At 46.1% G+C, this 18,837-nt stretch overlaps 1 protein-coding gene across 1 annotated transcript in view; it reads right to left on the bottom strand.

The window, feature by feature from the left end:
- Positions 1–7,928: 7,928 nt before the first annotated feature.
- LOC8043075 (putative phospholipase B-like 2) overlaps positions 7,929–18,837 on the bottom strand; it is a 52,076-nt gene continuing 41,167 nt past the window's right edge. The window contains exon 9 of the mRNA XM_040504047.1: positions 7,929–8,099. Within this exon, the coding sequence (XP_040359981.1) occupies positions 7,929–8,099 (171 nt within the window). The remainder of the gene's footprint in view (positions 8,100–18,837) is intronic.

The raw sequence follows: 18,837 nt of genomic DNA, 5'->3' as shown, positions 1-18,837 counted from the left end.
CAGCACCAAGGCAAAGTAACAAACGCGACTGACCCGTTTCCCTCCCCAACCCAGACAACTATTTTTAGAGAGATGACTCAGGGTTTTACGCGGATTATCTCTGGGAGGGGGGAGTACAATGTTCGCAAAATCGCGTCGAGGGTCGTTTGAAGTAAAATACCTCCATTTCGTCGTTTACCCTGAGACTGGTTTTTTTTTGAAGAGCAGAAGTAACAGAAAAAACAGACAGGTTCTGTTACTTCTGCTCTTCAAAAAAAAAAAAAAAAAAAAAAAAAAAACCCAGTCTTAGGGTAAACGACGAAATGGTTGACTTCCACCAGCTAGCCTGTACTTTGACTCTTTTCTCGTTAAAATACCTCCTTCGTTTTCCGTGCATTTCGAGCAGAAAAGCTTGAATGGCAAGCACTTACCAGCTATATTTCTCACAATGGAAGATAACACAGAAAGGGTACGCAGCACCCATAAAAAAATTAAGTGGAAGCTTTCAAGAGGGCCGAGAAAACGTTGAATGCAAAACCGTAAAAACGTAGGTAAAGAACCGCGTTGAGCGGGTCTTCGCAGTGCAAAAGAATCTCAGAAAATTTCTAGCTGATAGAGGGTGAAAAAGTCGCACCAGCCGCATCAGCGTCAGCAACATGGCGGCGGCCTAGGAGCGTTTTTTGGAAAGGTGTATAGCCCAGCACGGGGGGTCGGCTCGCCCGTCCTGTGAACCAGAGGCCAGATTCTCAAAGCGAACTTACGACGAAAAAAGTGCGTACGACAAATTTAAGAGAAAATCCGTATTCTCGAAACGAAATTGTCTTAACTTTTGCGCAGGTTACGACAGAATCCTACGACAGCTCCGAAGCTGTCTTACGCACTTTTTTATGCAAGATGGCTGCTTACCTCGCTTTGATGCTCAATCGCGACGCCGACAAAAGTTTGAGGCGCGAGCGGGTGTTTCGCAGTCGCATTACAGTGAACGACGTGCCAAAACACATTTTTGAACGTTAGAACTACACATACCTCGAAACGCTAACTTTCTGTTAGCGTTTCGAGGTGTGTGGACTAGCCAGTGCTGGGAATCTCGACGCTGCGAAGCTCGGGGATCTTGTTTGTGTACGAATCAACAAGCTGTAGACACCAGCAAGTATGCATACATCGAGCTGGCGCCTTTACATTACTGCTGTTGATCTGAAAGTTTGTTTGTTTCGTGCATCCATAGACGAAATATAACTTTTTGCAATTACTGTTTTTTCTTAATACGCCTGAGTACGCGAGGTAAAACTCGTAGGCGCCGTTGAAAAGCTCCATTTGAACACACTTGTCATCGTTTATCTGTACTGCCCCGCAGCACTGCACGAATTTGTGAAGTCCCCACCCGCTTGCATTTCACTAATATTCAACATTCCGTATATGCATAAAGTTATCCTGCAATCATATAGGCACATTCGCAAATACAAACAGTTTTAAGAAAGAAAAAGTCGAGCACTTGTATGAAGAATGTTGCACCATTCGGTGGAAGTGCGCCGGACGGGCATGAACCCCGGTGCGCCGAACGAACGAAATTATTGAAAGCGCATTTAACGGTTGCTAATGGCCATAATATTTGTTATGTGTTTGCTTTCATGCCGAGATAATTACAGACACACCGTTCAGGCACATATCTTAGGCGTCGTAAAAGGGCGTCCAAAAGGCTTAGCGAGGAGTAGGGGACGCTTGTTGAAGCCTCCGTCGTAGCTGGCCGATCTCAGCGTTGGCGAAAACTTAATCTTGTATCAGCATAAAATTTGAGTGTGAGATATGTGATGACATGAGGAAGACATCATAGTAACTTTTGTGCAGTAGTGAGGTCGAATTTATTGCGTTTCCTTAAAAGTTAATGCGTCAACGCTGGCTCAACTTTGATACTCCTGTGAGGATGCGGCTTGCTTTTCACCCAATGAAGAAACAAGAAACGAACGTTTGGAAAACAAAATATGTGTAGGGCTCAAGGTGACCAAATTTCAGTTGTAGTTCACTGGTACTAGACGGGATTACTGGCACGAGCTCAAAGATGCACTCGTGGGGTGAGGTGACTAAGCCACGTGTTACTAGGTTTGCATACGCACGCACAATATCCGGTGTTTCGGGAACCAAGAAAAGTTCCCCGGTCTTCGTTTTTGTATCGCTCGAGGATGAGTGAATTGTAGATTCGTGAAAAGTCAGATACTCGAAAACCCAAGCAGCGTGTTCGGTCGCGGCGTGATAGCATAAGATGAAAGCTGCTCAGTCGAAACCGAAACTGAATGGCCAACTAGTTCCCAGAGTGCACTGCGTGGTATTTTGCCGTGATGGGGCGCGTCGGTTTTGGAAGAAGTCTATTAGGCTTTTATTTGGTAGATTCAAATAAAAGCACGATTGTGGTCAAGTACTCTGCCGATGCAACTAGCTGTGCTGTCGTGTCACCGGCACAAAAGATTGCTCCACGAAAAGTGGGGTGCTCGAATTACGCAACACAGTTTGTTGCTTGTTTCTGGATGCCGAAGACTGACGCAATGCAGGAACGTTGTTATCCATGTGTGCTGCTGTGCCCGCAATGTGAAAGGATTGCAAAGCAACAGAGCGAACGTCCAAGTTAAGCGGCTCTTTGGTGAACATGTGTTAATATTGTTGCCGTCTTTCCTCTGCGCCAACAACAGAAAAAAAACAAGGTCTCGCACTTCCCTGCTTTCCCCACAACGTGGTACGCATTAGGTTGTGCCCAGTCACAGTCGGCACAACTGTGTGAAGTGACCTTTATACATAGTCTCGGCGATGGGATAGTTGCTTTGTAGTTTCAGTGTATCGTGAGTCCCGGGTTTTTAAAGGATGAACTGTCAGGAGCTTGTCTCGCTTAAGTGAAGTAACATGTAATGACCATCTAAGCCCGTCTTGGATAATGCAGGGGACGCTGGGTACTCTGTCCAGCCGTGGCTCATGACCCCAATTTGAGCACCCAAGGACCAACCAGAGTTGGACTACAATGAGGCCCTGACGAAGACCAGACAAGTCATCGAGCGGATGTTCGGGCTCCTGAATTCCCGCTTCAAGTGCCTGGACAAGTCTGGAGGCTTCCTACAATACCGACCCAAGATCTGCTGGAAGATTATTCAGGCCTGTGTGGTTCTTGACAATTACTCTATGCGCCACCACGTGTCTCTCAATGAACCACTAGGTAACGTAATAGACCTTTTCCAGAGTGGAAGTGCCCCTAATGGAAAGGCATTACGCAGCGCATTTTGGTTTTCAGTTGCTCAACCTCAGTTCCGTCATCACGTCGTGACCAAATGCACTGCCATATTTTACACATACGGTCGCAATAACTTTGAGGGCTCGTAGATCGAAACCGAAGCCCTGGCACCTCATTCCATGGCCAACTCGCTGCCAGAACGCAGTGTCACATGCAGGGGTTTATTGAAGTAGGCTATTACAAGGTTGCTTTTTGGTGGCCGTTTTTTCACAATCTCTTTATGTATTGGACGGCATCTGTTCACCTGACACTCTTAGCTCTCCGAAAATCTACCTTACATGTGAACAATTGGCGTAAGTCAATGAAATAATTTGTATCACCGGACCTATTTCTTTTTTGTGCAATGAAAACGTTTTTTTGCAGTAAGCAAGCTATCAGAGCTTTCTCGGGAGAATAATTGGAAGACATTTGTTTCTTGCTAACCACCTTTAGCTTACAAGTTCTGTACAAGCTAGCAGGTAGCAGTCACCATATACAATTGGCATTTTCTGCCTTAAATTTTTATGAGTGGGAAAGTGCTGTAATGACTATTCTCTTGTGTATACAGTTGACCTGTCTGATGATGAAGAAAAAGAAGAAGAGGAGGAGGAGGAGGAGACACCCGCACCAGCACCAAGAACTAAAAGGGCATGACCCATGGTGGTGGGTGCGGCTGCAAGAAGTTCAGTTGTTCTCTACGCTTTTACTTAAAACTACTCTTCCACAAGGAGCAAGTAAAGGTGCTGGAGACAAGCATGTCAGAATGCTCCAATAGAGTTTACTGCAATGAAGTGTTGTCACATGCTTTTCTTGGACACTTACTTGGCCAGTACCTTTATTGTTGGTCAACAGATGTTGAAATGGGGCAAAATATATAGGTTTATTCAGGAAAAACAGGAGCGTTAACGAATTGCACTCCATATTTCTCTGTCTTTAGGTCCACTAACTGTTGCTGCGCCGCTAGCATGCCCTGCTACGCCGCTAGTATGCCCTGCTGCGCTGCAACCAGTGCATCGAGCCGCTCCAGGATCGCCACCTGCGTCTGCAGGATCTCATGTCCCACATCTTTGTTGTCGCCTGAATTGGTGGAGTAATGATCTGTTATTTTTTAAATCGGCTATGGGATATGTATACACACATGTGCCAGAGATCCTCAAAATACTAGCTCAAAATGATGAACTTTAATTTTTATTTAAATGTTTTTTTTTTCATGTGACGTGAAAAGTGCCTGTACATAAATATCCCCTCTAGGTTTTTGTTTTGAAGTATTTCTGAAAATAAATTTGTCAGCTTTGAAGCGTGGTCCTGTTCAGGATTGAAAGCATAGAGCACAAATAATCATCCAGTTTTCTTTGCTGCAATCATAGTTTGTACTGCTACATGTTGCGTGGATGTGTGACATAACCATTGTCATTCGCACTTTAGACATTGAATAATACAGGTGTTAGCAACCATGTCAGAGAGCTTTTGAATGTCGTCTGTGTAGTTTAGAGGTCTTCCAGTGATGTCACAGGTTCTAGTGGAAGTGTTGGACGTTCAGAAGCTCCTCAAAAAGTGACGCACAGCAAAAGCGTTAGTCTAAAAACAACAATGCAAGAATGTATAATCATGTTAAATATGTGTTTTAAGTATACTCACTCCGTCAAACTGTTGGGGGTGTGCTGGCAGCTATCTCATCAGCAGCCCTTGCTGCTGCAGCCCTTACTGCTGCAGGCCGTGCAGGTGCAGGCTGTGCTGATGCAGGCCGTGCTGATGCAGGCCGTGGTGTTGCAGGCCCTGGTGTTGCAGGCCGGGCCAACGCAGGCCGCGCTAATGCAGGCCGTGCTACTGAGGGTTGTGAAGTCACGGCTTCTGCAACTGCACCTCCACCTAATGAATAAAATATGTGGCGCTTCATGCTTACAGACTACTCTGTGATGGCTAAAGTGCCCGACACGGCCAACAAAACGACGCAATCATCGTACAATGTGTGTGAATGAAATTAGGTGGCATCAGAAGCAAAACAGATGTTAATGTATGAGGTCAGGCTGGTGTACAATACTGTTGGTTATGCTGGAGATGAGGAATTTGGCCAGCGCAGTATGACTGCTAGCCTAAAGTCTACATGTATCGTGGAGTAGTGATGTCCGACAGCACGCCGATACGATCTTAATCGAGGTTGAAGCTGGCACAAATATGGAATGAAAACAGAATCCCTGGATTTTGAATGCGTGCTTGGAGCTGCGGAACACTAACATACCAGGCCACCGATCCTCCTTACGGAATCCCTGACCCAAGTAAGGGTGTGCACCGTGTGCCCCAGCAATCTAAGGTTTCCTGGCATGTCGTGATGCTTGTCCGAAATTTAATTGGCTGTGTAGTCGCAGTGGTGCGGCTAAACCCAAAATTTTTCGTTGCAAACTCGGGTTTTGGATAACTGGAACAGGGTTCGACAGTTGAGTGACAACTTTGACAAATTGTTTTCATTTTCTGTACATGGGCAAGACGTGAAACATGCTACTAAATATTTCAGATGCCGAATGTAAACACTCGTACAAGAATACCCATAGCGTTGTTCATAATACTCACTCTGGTTGCACAGCATGCCCTCCGAGGTACTAGGACTGGGACAGAAAAATAAAGCACTTGTAATTTAACTGCAGCTGTATATGAAGCACTTTAACTAGTTGATAAAGATAAAAACTGACCTTGAGTGCACCGACCAACTTCGGTGTGGTGCAGTGCTGGATCCAGCGCCCGGACCTGTGACGGAAACTGAAAATACAATGTAATATTTTCACGAATTTATAAGAACATTGAGATATCGTGAACTTACAATCGGGGGAGATCTCTAAATCGCGATCGGCAGCTGCTTGGGTCTGTTCGTGACGCTCTAGAAAATTGAAAAGGAAGAATCGCTCAGTTTTTCAGTGAGCCTTTCATGTTTCTAGTGCTAGCAATACACGTTCGACATCATCCACATAGTGAAACCTCCCAGTGTGTGCTGGGGGGGGGGGGGGGGGCACCTTGCGCATTGCTGAACATTTCGCACTTACCCAACTGCCGTGCTTCGATGTCGAAGGCTCCTTCGATTCCTTCTAGGGAGGCTTCGCTGAGGAGGCCGATCACCCGCTCCTCGGCGTCTGTTAGCTCCGGCTCTCCCGGGCCACCACCTGTCGCATTCTGGCTGCGCCGGACTGCAGCGCCTATACATTGCAACAAGATGGTAAATCACGTGGAGGTCTACACTCAAATTGTTTAACTGAGTAGAGAATCTACCAAGCCTTACCGCGGATTTTATTTGCGCTCTTGTAATCCGTCCACTTCTTTTTACTTCGTTGACTCTCCTCCGGACTCCGGAGACCGCGAACAGCGACACGCTAATAATAGCCCACGCTCGCTGCTTGGCTAACGAGCCGTGCGGGCCACTTGTTTTTGCCTCAATGGCTAGCTTGTGGTCTTCGTAACCGTCGACCAAAGCGGTAATCTCCGCTTCCGAGAAATTTGGCATTCACACTTTTTTACACTCCGTTTCCGACATATTCACGCGCACGTGTATTGTTCTAGGCGTTGTAAACACGCGCACGTGTTTGAAACTACGCTCATTGGTTGTTGGAGTCACCGAAGACGCCGTCGCCATAGCAACAACAAGCTCTCGCGCTATTTGGGAAAAGGCGAGACACCGGAAGTCGTCGTTTTTCCGTAAGCGGTCGTAACCGGTCGTACCTTTCCTCCTCTCACTTAAGAACGCGTTTGTGAATACCGTTCTTGCCTCATCTTACGATGATCGTAACTTTACGAACATCGTAGCTAAGATGTCGTAGGTAAGAGGTTTCTTATGAATCTGGCCTCAGAGATTTCAGCTACAGCCGCTACCACTGTTGGAACACACAGGTCGAGATACGGCTGCGAGATTATCGAAGCCTTCGCCATGCGCCATTCGCCGCAAAACATTGGGCCCCCACCGCTTTATCTCTCCGACACTTCCTTTCTACGTGCGGAAATGCGACAAACGTAGGCGCTTTTGAAGTAAGGGCGCCCACCCTTTATTCCCGCCTCAAGGTAACATCCCTTATTATGCCCTCTTTTTTTTTCTCTTTCACTCCACCTACACCCTCTCTCCACCCCCACCCTCCCTTCCTTTCATATCCTCCTCAACGCTTCCAACTTTGCGCGGCGACTGTCGCGTCTGGTGACGGATGTCAAAACAAATGTACGCTGCGAGTTGGAGAAACGTGTCGTCCGGTTCTCGTCCTCTATGTTATACTCCTCTAACACCAGGCTCTGAAAAAGTGGCATTTCTACTGCAACCGCAGAAAATGTCTCCCACAGCGCTAGCGCGCTTACTTTCATCGACACAGGGCCGCTTCACCCGATCCATGTCTTCACATGTGTACACAGGTTTTCTCACTAGCACATCACAACCTGCGTTACCGCAGCCTTTGCCACGCTAGTACGGCAAAGGGTCCACTTTTTTGTACACCGAGCTCCCTATGTTGATTGCAGCGATTGGCTCTCCTTAGTGCGTTGCTGAAAAGTATAGGCGCTACAGTTTTGTTAGAGTGTAGAATTCCCACGGTATTAGATTTAGTTTATATTAAATAAAGGATTACTGGTATTAGTAATCAACTGCAAACATATCCAGTTTATTCTCATTATACGTGACACGACTGAACAAGAAAACAGTTGTAAAAACGGCTGAACTCTTGCAGTTGGGCCTTCATAACGCCCAGCGTGCCAAGACAGGCTTGAAGTTCCAGAGGTCCGGGTGTCCCACGTGGCAGACGTTGTTGAACCCCGACGTGCTCCAACGGAACGGCGGCTGATCGTCCCAGGTCGGGCCGCTCACTGCGTAGAACTGCTGCCTCCAGAAGAGCGCCGAATTCACCACCTACGGGAAGCGCGAACAAGCGGAACGCGGGGGCTTTATTGCGGTAAATCTGCTCCTTCACTCTCATGGATTCAGCAATTCGACATTGTTAGAGTCGAAGCATCATGCACCCTGGCATACTTAGAACGCCATCTGAAATCAGCACCCTCTGACCTGAGAAAACTGGCCCACATTACGTTTGCCCTTCCAAAACTAGAATATGCATCGTCCTTCTGGCATTCTTCAGAAGCCTGCCTCGCGGATAACCTTGAAGCAATTCAAAAGCGTTCAGCTCGATTTATTACATCAACATATTCCTACGCCGTCAGTGTAACAAAACTTAAACGAACCCTAGATATTCCATTACTATCTGACCGCGGAATAACTTCTCGAATAAGCGTATACATAAATTGTTTTATCACAAAAACAGAAGTCCATATGACACCCTTCTTTTGCCTTCAGATGGGATATCATCTCGCCTCAATCACATTCAGTGCATCAAACATATTACAGGCAAAACATTAGCCTTTAATACCTCAATTTTTCCACAACCTATAACCATCTGGAATTTCCTCCCCGAGGAAATGGTACTTATTTCAGACCCACCCATTTTCCGCCAGCCGGTCACCTTGCACATCTGCTATACCACCACTGTCCTACCAGGTTGTCACTGTAGGGCTTTTTGTTACTATTGCTTCTATCCTACTTTTGTTTTAACTTTGTTTTTTCTGTTTAAAATTTTGTATTTTGTTCTTTATGTTCCCCAAGCCTCCAGAAAGGCCTTATGTAATGCCCCATCGGACCCTTAAGGAGAAATAAATTAAAATAAATATGGGTGTCATCAATAAACAGAAACTTTTGTTGCTACCACTACGCTCCGCCACAGTCTTCAATGTCCACCGTTTTGTCAAGATGCTTTCAGACTAAAATCTAAGCCGCGGGCTCCATGCCTGGTTTGGACGAATGCTGACGGGTGCGCCAAATGAACGTCGCGGCCTGTTTACACTGAAATATTCCGAAATAGGACGTCGCGAATAAATATAAACTGTAGTCATTGACAGCCTAAGAATATCAGGGCGAATTGAGTTCCTAGTATTTATTATCGCTCCGCAGTGAACGAGATTGTGGTATTACCCGATAAGAACACCGAAGAATGAATCGCGAAGCAAGAAACAAGACCATTAGATGTCCCGCACCGCGTTACTCAAGCTGTCTGTGAAAAGAGCTCAATGCGTCACAATGGACACAGAGCACCAATCATTGTGGTCTGGGGGGCTTATAGAACAAAAACTGCAACCCTGACAATGTCTTAGCACGAAGAAAAAACATCTTCACTGGTACATTGATCATGACGTTTATCCCGATCCGAGTCAGCGGCGTCTGAGAGCAGATTGAGCTTTTTACCCAATATTTACAAGGTTCCTTTCGTAAAGACGATTTAAACAGGTGCCAGATTACGACCGTCGTTGCAGGCCCTCTCTTGTCTTACCGAGATACAGAGCCACTAAAACGGGCGACGTTGACGAGCCTCCAGAAAGGCCAGTGCTGGGTAGAACAACACAGTGGAATCTAAATTGGCAATAACCTGGCCTGCAATGATAATGATTTTATTTATTTTAATTTTATTTTATTTATGTGGAGTCACCCATATTCAGCTTGACGCCTCTTTAGTAGTGCACTATGAGAAGGTCTGTGTAAATTTTGGGGGGATTTTTTTTTGTGATTGACGCGCCGGTTTTTTTGAGTAGCTAGGCGATGAGCAGAAAAGAGAAGATCAAGGGGGACCTGAACATGGAGTGCGGATAGTGCAAGCAGTGGTGCTACTTAGAAGAAACTGACGTGAGAGCGTAGCTGAAGCAGAGAAAAGTACCTTTGCTTGCCGACTTTGTGAGAAGATTGAGGAAGGCTTGAGTAGGCTAGAACGAGAGTGGAAGGATAAATTCGAAGAGATAAAGGTGGAACGGAAGGAAGAGCGGGAAATGTGGGTCCTGCTCAAGACACAGGTCACTGAGTTGAAGAGGGGGGAGCTCGAAGTGAAATGGCAGGCTGAGCTTAACGAGGAAAGGGAGAAGCGGGCAGAAATTGAGAAGCAGGTGGAGGAGCTCAGATAGTGGGATGCGTGGAAGGCAGGGCTAGAAGAGAGAACAAAGGAGTGCGAGGATAGAGTGTAGCGCGTCATCGGTGTAATTATAGAAGAGAAGGGGAAGAACGAGGAAGGACAAGCAATGATGGCAGAATTACAGGGCATCCTCAGAGTAGAGGTCGAGAAGAAGGTCGACCTACAAGCACAGTGGGGAGAGATGAAGAGGGAGTCGACAGCAACAATAGTGCCTATGGTTCAAGGGGCCAGAAAGCAGGGAGCGAGCAGTTCTGGCACGAATGAGGCTCCTATAGTGAAACCATCAAAAGAAAAAGAAAACGGCTGGATTGGTAAGGCCGAACCTGCTACCGGTGGTAAATGGAGGTGGTAGCAGCGTAGTGCCAGGAGAAGGAAAGCAGCCGTCGACTGGTAAGAGAGTCCTAGTAGTGGGAGACTCCAACGTGGCAAGGATCGTAGAGGGAATGCAAGGCAAGGTGAAAGAGGACAAGAGGGTGCGAGTAGAGGCCCAGCCAGGAAAACACATGGTAGATGTCATTGCCAAAGCAGAGGAGGTGTTGTGGGACAACATGGAGGGAGAAAACCTAGTGTTGATTTACGCAGAACTCAAGGACGTGTTAAACGGGAGGAGCTAGAACCTGGGAAAACAAATAGAGGCAGGACTGGGTAAATAAGAGCGGTCAGTGAGAGGCTGCATGTGGAAATATGCACTATCTCACCTGTCTGGGACAGTCTCCTGACATCGAGAGGCGGGTCATTGAGGCTAACCGGGTGATTAAGGGAATGAGTCGACGGCTTGAGTACGGCGTAAAAGAGATAAACTGGTAAGTTTCTGCGGCTGGCTCCTGCCCTTTCACACGGGGTGGAACCCCCTACAGTCCAGACTGTGGGCAACCTGGGGATTCTAAGCGTTTGGCACAGGTTGCCTCTCCGACAATCATGGGCGGTTATCTTCACCGCGAGGGCGTCAAGGGCAACTGGCCACGCGAGCGGCGCTCCGCCGCTGATAAAGGGTCGTAGCAGCGTAAGCGCGGGGGCTGTTGGGATTGCGGCGCAGGCGATAGCAGTCATTAAATGTTTACGTGTTGTTGAACCGGTTGGCTGTGTCATTCACCGAGACGGGTAGCAGCAAGGGAAATCCCACAAGACACAGATAGTAGAGTGGGAGAGAGGCGGGGTTCGGCATGTTGCAGCTTTTTTGGAAACCCACAGAGCCCGGAGGGCACCGGTGTAGATGTACCAGTACCCTATGTATCGGTACCAGAGTCGGAGGAAGCTCCTAGGTGCGAGTACCGTAAGAGCAGCAGGGAGAGCAAGAGGAAGCCCCGTAGAAGTAAGAGAAAAAATCTGCTCAAGATAGGGTTCATAAACATACAGGGAGGTAGAAACAGAATAAAGTGGGAGGCGATTGCTGAACAATTAAAGGCTGAAAATTTTATAGTGTATGGGATTGGAGAAACGCACCTTAGAGATGAGGAATCACCGTACATAGCAGGCTACTCCTGGATGGGATGCAACCGGAAGGGAGGTGAACGCAAAGGCGGAGGTCTGGTTATAGGACAAGACCGGAAAAGAGAGAAGGAAAGCTGCAAATAACATTTATGGCTGAAAGTTAGGATAACAGATCTAAACACCCTTCTAGGGTTTTCATACCTAAAAAGAGGAAATGACTCAAGGGAGGAAAATACAGAACACTTTTAATGTATATCGAGGGATATCAGAGAAATTGGTCTTAATCAGGAATTAATTATTATAGGAGACATGAATGCCCACTTAGAAGAGTTTGACGGATTCACAGATACAACTGGAAAGCTGCTAAATGATTTCTGTAAGGCCCTGGACCTAGTGTTAGTTAATGCACAAGTACAGTAAAATGCAACGGCAAAATAACGGGAACGAAACAACTCACACTCAACTATAGACTACTGCCTCATGTCCCACAAATTATATGACAGGTTAGGAAGTATGGAAATAGATGAGGAAGGAACAAACAGCTTAGGGAGTAACCACAAATGCATTAAGATTACATTTGGCGCATTCAAACCAGAACAAGCCCAGAAACGAGCGGGTAAACCTAAACTAAGCAAAGCTCAAATACAAAAGGCATTGAGAACATAGTATCGGAACAACCAGAGAGTGGACGTATGAGGATCTAATAGGAACTTTTAAAAGAAAATTAGAGAAGCATCAGATTAAACAAAGAGGAAAGCAAAAACGAAGACACAAACCAAAAAGCTGGTGGGATATGAAGGTCAAAGCAGCCTTATTGCGGCGCCAAGGTGCATCTAGGAAGCATAGGTGGGAAAAAAAGGGAGCCTTGCCAGCTGAAATAACTTCAAAATGGGAGAACTTCAAAGAGCGGAAAAGGGAAGCATCAGCCTTAATACAGACCAACATTGGAAGTTCAGGAGTGCAGTGGATGGTGGAAGTAAATAAAAAAGATAGGAATGCGGCAAAAGGGTTTTCGGAGCACATTAAAGCGCAGGGGAGAAAGATAGAGGGTATCCAACACTTACTGGCCGCACAGGAGGGGAGAAGAGTAGAGGGGAAGAGGCCCGTGAATATATTAGGCAGATAATTGAAGAGGCTTTCTTCCAGCTTGGGCAGAGGGAGACAGTGAACAGCACGGTCAGCAGCAGTGTTGAGGAGGAACAGAATTGTGTAACGATGGAGACGACTACAAAAGCATGGGACAAGGCAGAAAGTAAGGTTCCAGCAGGTACAGTGACAGGCCCAGACAACATACCCATGGAACTCATAAAGACACTAAGAAAAAAAAGCAAATTGAAGTTAACGGCATGTGATTAACCAATGAATTATGGGAGGTGAGGTACCCAATGATTGGAAACGGAGTAAAATGAGACTAATATATAAAGGCAAAAGAAACAAAGACAGCATTAAGTCATACCTCCCGATAACGGTAACTTCAGTTCTATACAGATTAGCTATGCAGATAGTAAAGCGTAGAATGGAGCAATGGACAGAAGATATGCAAATACTGGGCGAGCTCCAAAATGGATTCCGAAAAGATAAAACACTGGAAGATAACTTATTCGTCACCACTCAATGTATAGAAATAACAATGAAGAACCGAACTCCTTTATGGTTAGCTTATTTGGACATCAAGAGAGCGTACGATAATGTGAACTAGGAAAACTCTGGGGGCACTGAAGGAGTATAATTTAGATACAAATTCGGTTAGGTTTCTTCTGCAAGTGTACACAGACATTAAGGTAGTGATAAGATGGGAAGCAGAAACTACCCAACCCGCAGCAATAAAAAGAGGACTCAGGCAGCGCTGTCCTCTGTCACCTCTGCTCTTCATAATATATCTCAGTAAAATGGAAAAAAAAATTAGAGCAGTGACACTTAGGTTTTGATATTAGATATGAAGGGAGGGAGAAATGTAGTACAGATGATACCAGGACTGACATAGTGCTCATGGCAGATGACCAGGGTACATTGGAGGAACTAGCTGAAATATGTGGAGAGGAAGGAGACACCTAGGGCATGAGTTTTAGTAGTCACAAGTTTGGATCCAATGGTGTTTAACGATGAAAAGTGGGAACCCCTGAGGATTCAAGACATCGTATTAGGGCATCTAGGAAAATACAAATATCTGGGAGTCTGGCTCAATGAGGGAAGGAAATGAACACGAGGAGAATACAATTAGAAAAGGGAAAATAAATTAATCTATTATGAAGCTCAAGGCACTATGGAGCTATAACAGATATGAAGTGGTCAGAGGTATATGGAAAGGGGTGATGGTTAGTAATGCAAAACTATCGATAGTACTATCGATAGTATTGATAGTCGCCAGAAATCTGACTATCGATAGTTTTTTTTACTATCGATAGTACTATCGATAGTCGACTATCGAGAGGCTATCGATAGTACAATCAATATAGTCGACTATCGAAAAACTATCGATATTACTGTCGATAGTCGACTGTCGAAAAGCTGTGGGTAGTACTATCGATAGTCAACTATCGGGAAACTATCGTTAATTGACTATCTGAAAACTATCGATAGTTGACTATCGTAAACCTATCGGTGGTACTGTCAACGATTTACTATCGATAGTTTCGCGACACTAGTAGTTTGCGTCGCTCTCTTCTCTTCTTATCGCTTTGCTTTTATTTATTTTTTTTTTTCAAATGGAAGCGTTGCGAAGCGAGCCGAAGCGTTTTTCAAACGCATCGGCTCGCTTCGCAGCTCCGGTTTCCTGGTTTGGCGTTGTGTGCCGCAAGCTCTTCGAGGAGCTGGACTTCGTTTACCCGGTGTACAAGACGTTGAGTTAGGCCGATATTGACGTGCTTCCGTGCATTTTATAAGTTTGCTTGTCCCTTTTACTTTTAAAATTGTGTTACAAATCCCGAAAGCAATCGGCGGAGGCAATTCCGCCGATGAACCTCCCCGTCCGTCCACACGACACAAGGCAATCTTGCGAGGGGTCGGTGAAGCGGTGGCGCAAGTGTTTCAGACGCTGGAATTCTGTTCCTTGCGTGTTCATGATTTAGGACGATATTACATCCCGCTTTCAAGGCATTTGAAGTTGCATTTATATCATGGACCTTTGGGTGGTCGGCAAATTAGCTCGCGACCCCGACTCTGCGCTGCCACTCTGCATGCGCTGGTTCGCAGATGTTTTAAAGGCACTGTGTCTGATTATCTTCGAAGTGTTCGTGGAACAGGGTTGTTTTACATAAATGTAGTTTCTTCGTGAATTAATTATATAGTTTATACGCGTATGCAGGCATGTTTCTTAGAAGATGCACAATTACTGGAAATTAGTTTGTATGGTAGCAGCAAAAAGGGCCGAATTGCCTCCAGTTGCCTGTATGATATCTATTGAACTGCCCAAAATATGCACAGTAATAGTGCCGTAATTTGGAACGTTCATACATTTTTTCTGACATTCTTTATTCCAGTCTTGGGTATTCGGAAAATACACCGTTTAGTCGGAATGGTCATTTCCAATTAAGAGAGACACTGCTGCAGGTCCCCAAAGGCTTCCTCAACCTCGAAACTCCCTACAGCTGGACTCTGACAACAGAGGAAAACAGGAGTAAAAGCAAGCATTCGAACGTTTATCCAGTGGTAGCTGCAGTATTAGTAGCAGAAAATGTGGAACCTGTGAAGGGCGACAGTCTGCGTGGGGAAAGCTTCTGGTATTTTAGCTTCAGGACCATTCGATTTAAGTAAAATATCAATTTCAGGGCTTGAGAGACTAATAATGAGCTAGACACCTTCGCTTACGTTTGTTATACATTTGTTGAGGGTTGATATAAACAAGCCCGCACATACCACCCGGTCCATTGAAATACTATCCAAATCCAGCAAAAGTTAAATGCGAGCAATGTCTATAAAAAATGTTCCTTGTTTTGTTTTTTTTACTTTGCCCCTGCACTTGAGCTGTCTTATTTGTGATTCTCTCCCCATGGCCCAGACTGTATTTAGCATGTTGCTCGAGCAGCATGCAGCTTTTCTGCTTCGGCGATCTTGTTTAAAAACAGAGATACAAAATATAGTATACATAACCTGCCAATTCATTCAGACCATCAGCAGCATTTAATATGCGAGATGTAAATCTATAGTGATGCTCCTGCAATTGTGGCCTTGCCTCTTTATTTTCACATACCAGCTGTGATTCAACCGTTCCCTGCCCTGTCAATCATGCTTAAAATGTTGCCTGAAGTTTCGCCTGTAGCTACAGGCCATACCTCAATAAAGGCACATTTAAAAATTTACACTTCCTACGAAAAACACGCCAAAAAAAATTAAATAGAAACGAGCGCGCCGACAGCTAGCGTCTTCACAGCCACCCTAGAGCGAGCGGGGCGAGTCGGGGAAAAATTATCTCCTCGCCGTGACGCCACCCCGGTTCGCCGTAAGGGGGCGCCACGCGAACTTCTCGGGGCTAATAGTGGTGCAAAACTATCGATAGCACTATCGATAGTATTGATAGTTGCCAGATTTCTGACTCTCGATAGTAAAAGAACTATCAATAGTTCACTATCGAAATACTATCGATAGTTGATTATCGAAAAACTATCGATAGTCGACTATCGATAGTTTGGGACACTCTCAATAGTTTTGGAAAATTTATCGATAGTATTGATGTCAATTTAGCGATAGTTTTGCATCACTAGTGATAGTACGAGGGCTGTCTTTTGGCAATGCAGTACTGTGCATAAAATCTGAGGTTCAATCAGGTTTAGAAATTCGACAAAGAAGCGTATAGGCAGATTGGTGCTGGGAGCACATTGAAAACACCAACTGAGGGAGTACAGGGGGACATGGGATATGGTCGTCTTTTGAGAGCAGGGAGGCAATTAGTAAGTTTAAACTTGAACTAAAATTGATCAAAATGTATAATACGCGGTGGGTACGGAATGTATTGAAGCATTTATTTACACATGAAAAGTTTAAACACAAAATAGAGAAACCGAACCCGAAAGCTTACATTTAAATACCTACACACTGGTGATAGGGCTGAACAGACTACTTCAGTGAAAAAGGGTGTGAAAAAAAGCAGAGAGGAAGATGTGGGAGGGGAGAATGCAGGAGAAATCAGCTTTAACAGTGTACAGGTCATGAAAGCAGGACATAAGAAAGGAAAAACTGTTTGACAATTAACTGGGAAGTGCTTTGCTGTTCCAGGCAAGAACGGGAGTTTTGAGGACGAGAACATATAGGGCTAAATTTCAGGAGACAGACACATTATGTGCCGCTTGCCATAATGATAGCGAGACACTAGAACACTTGGTTTTGAAGTGCACGATGCTTCGCCCTGCCTTCCCTGAGGGGGTAACAGATTTGGCCGGGGCCCTGGGTTTTACTGACGACGATTGATGGACGGAAGAGAAAAGGATTACAGTGACAAAGAGACGATTAGAAGGTTGGTGGAAATTATCTAGGGAAAATAATACGATGGACAACTAACTAACACAGCTGGGGACAGGCGGGAGAGAGGAAAATTGGGACTCCCTCCGGCGTGGCTCCGGCCCAAAGTCTCAAACCTGTCTCCCATTGGGTTCGGTGCTGGGGTAACGCCGACAAGGTTTGACCAGAGGAAAATCGACGACTCCCTCGCCGGGGAAAGAGGCAGGGGGTGATGTTTTTAGGTTTTTTTCCCAATCCTCCGAAGGTCATCCTGGTTATATCCCACACTGCCTGGTCATAGTTAGGGGGAGAAAATTGGTCTTAAAAGGGTGGAGGAATCACGTTTTTGTCTTTTTAGACTTAGGGTAGGTGGCACAAGCTACCGCCCGTTACAAAGGGTATAGCCATTAACATCCATCCATCCATCCATCCGGGAAAAGATTCGACTGGGGCCCGAGACAAGCAGTCGGCGTCGTTATGCTTGCGGCCAGACTTATTCACAATGGTTACGTCGAATTCTTGCAGTCGAAGACCCCAGCGAGCGAGGCGTCGTGACGGGTCCTTGGGGTTGGCGAGCCAACAGAGAGCGTGGTGGTGCGTGACAACGCGGAACGGGATCCCGTATAAGTACGTGCGGAACTTGGTTAACGCCCAGACGAAAGCGAGGCATTCCTTGTTGGTCGTTGAGTAATTTTTCTCTGCCTTGGACTGCCCGGCTTGCGTAAGCGATTACCCTCTCTGCTCCGTCTTGTCTTTGGACGAGTACGGCGTCGAGTCCGGCGTTGCTGGCGTACTTGTGAACTTCCGTTTCCGCTGATAAATCGAAGTGTCCGACAATGGGAAGCGACGGGAGTCTTTTCTTCAGATCGTTGAACGTTTATTCTTGTTCCTTCCCCCCCCCCCCCCCCTGGAAGTTGACGTCGTCCTTCGTCAGATGCGTAAGCGGTACTGAAATCTTGGCAAAATCGTGAACGAAAAGTCTGTAGTAAGCGCACACCCCAAAGAAGCTTCGTACAAAGTTTCTTGTCTGATGGCTTCGGAAATTCGGCGACAGCGGATGTTTTTGCAGGGTCAAGGCTTACACCCTGAGCAGTCGCGACACGGCCCAGGAATTTGGGATTGCCGTAAGCGAACCGACATATTGACGGCTTTAGTGTCAGCCCAGCATTCTGGATAGCCTGTAGCGCTGCTCGCAAACGTCTCAGGTGCTCGTCAGAGTCGCTTGCGAATACCATCACGCCGTCGAGATAGACGAGACAGCTTTGCCATTTCAAGCCGGAAAGAACGGTGTCCCTTATGCGCTGGAACGTCGCCAGTGCTGTGCACAGTCTGAACGGCATCACTTTAAATTCGTAATTCGTACAGTCCGTCCGCCGTGATGAAAGCAGTCTTCTCACAATCCCGTTCGTCGAACTCGATCTGCCAGTACCAACTCTTCAGGTCCATCGATGAAAAGTATCGGGCGTGTCGCAACCGGTCCAGAGTGTCGTCAATGCGTGGTTGTGGGTAGACTTCCTTTTTGTTACGGCGTTCAATCGAGGATAGTCCACTCAGAACCGAAGAGTCCGTTTTTTTTTCACCGGGACTACCGATGAAGCCCACGGACTGTTTAAGGGCTGGACGATGTCGTCGTCACGCATTTCTTGAACCTGCCTCTGGATGACTTCTCCCTCTGTCACCAAAACTCAGTACGACGACTGATGAATACGGGGCACGTCATCGTCACTAACAATTCGATGCTTCGCAACCGCTGTTTGGCGTAGCCTTGACAATGTG

The sequence above is a fragment of the Ixodes scapularis genome, unplaced genomic scaffold (assembly GCF_016920785.2).
Source record: "Ixodes scapularis isolate PalLabHiFi unplaced genomic scaffold, ASM1692078v2 PGA_scaffold1__304_contigs__length_218370807, whole genome shotgun sequence".
Classification (NCBI taxonomy): domain Eukaryota; kingdom Metazoa; phylum Arthropoda; class Arachnida; order Ixodida; family Ixodidae; genus Ixodes; species Ixodes scapularis.
This window is presented reverse-complemented; position numbering and strand designations above follow the sequence as displayed.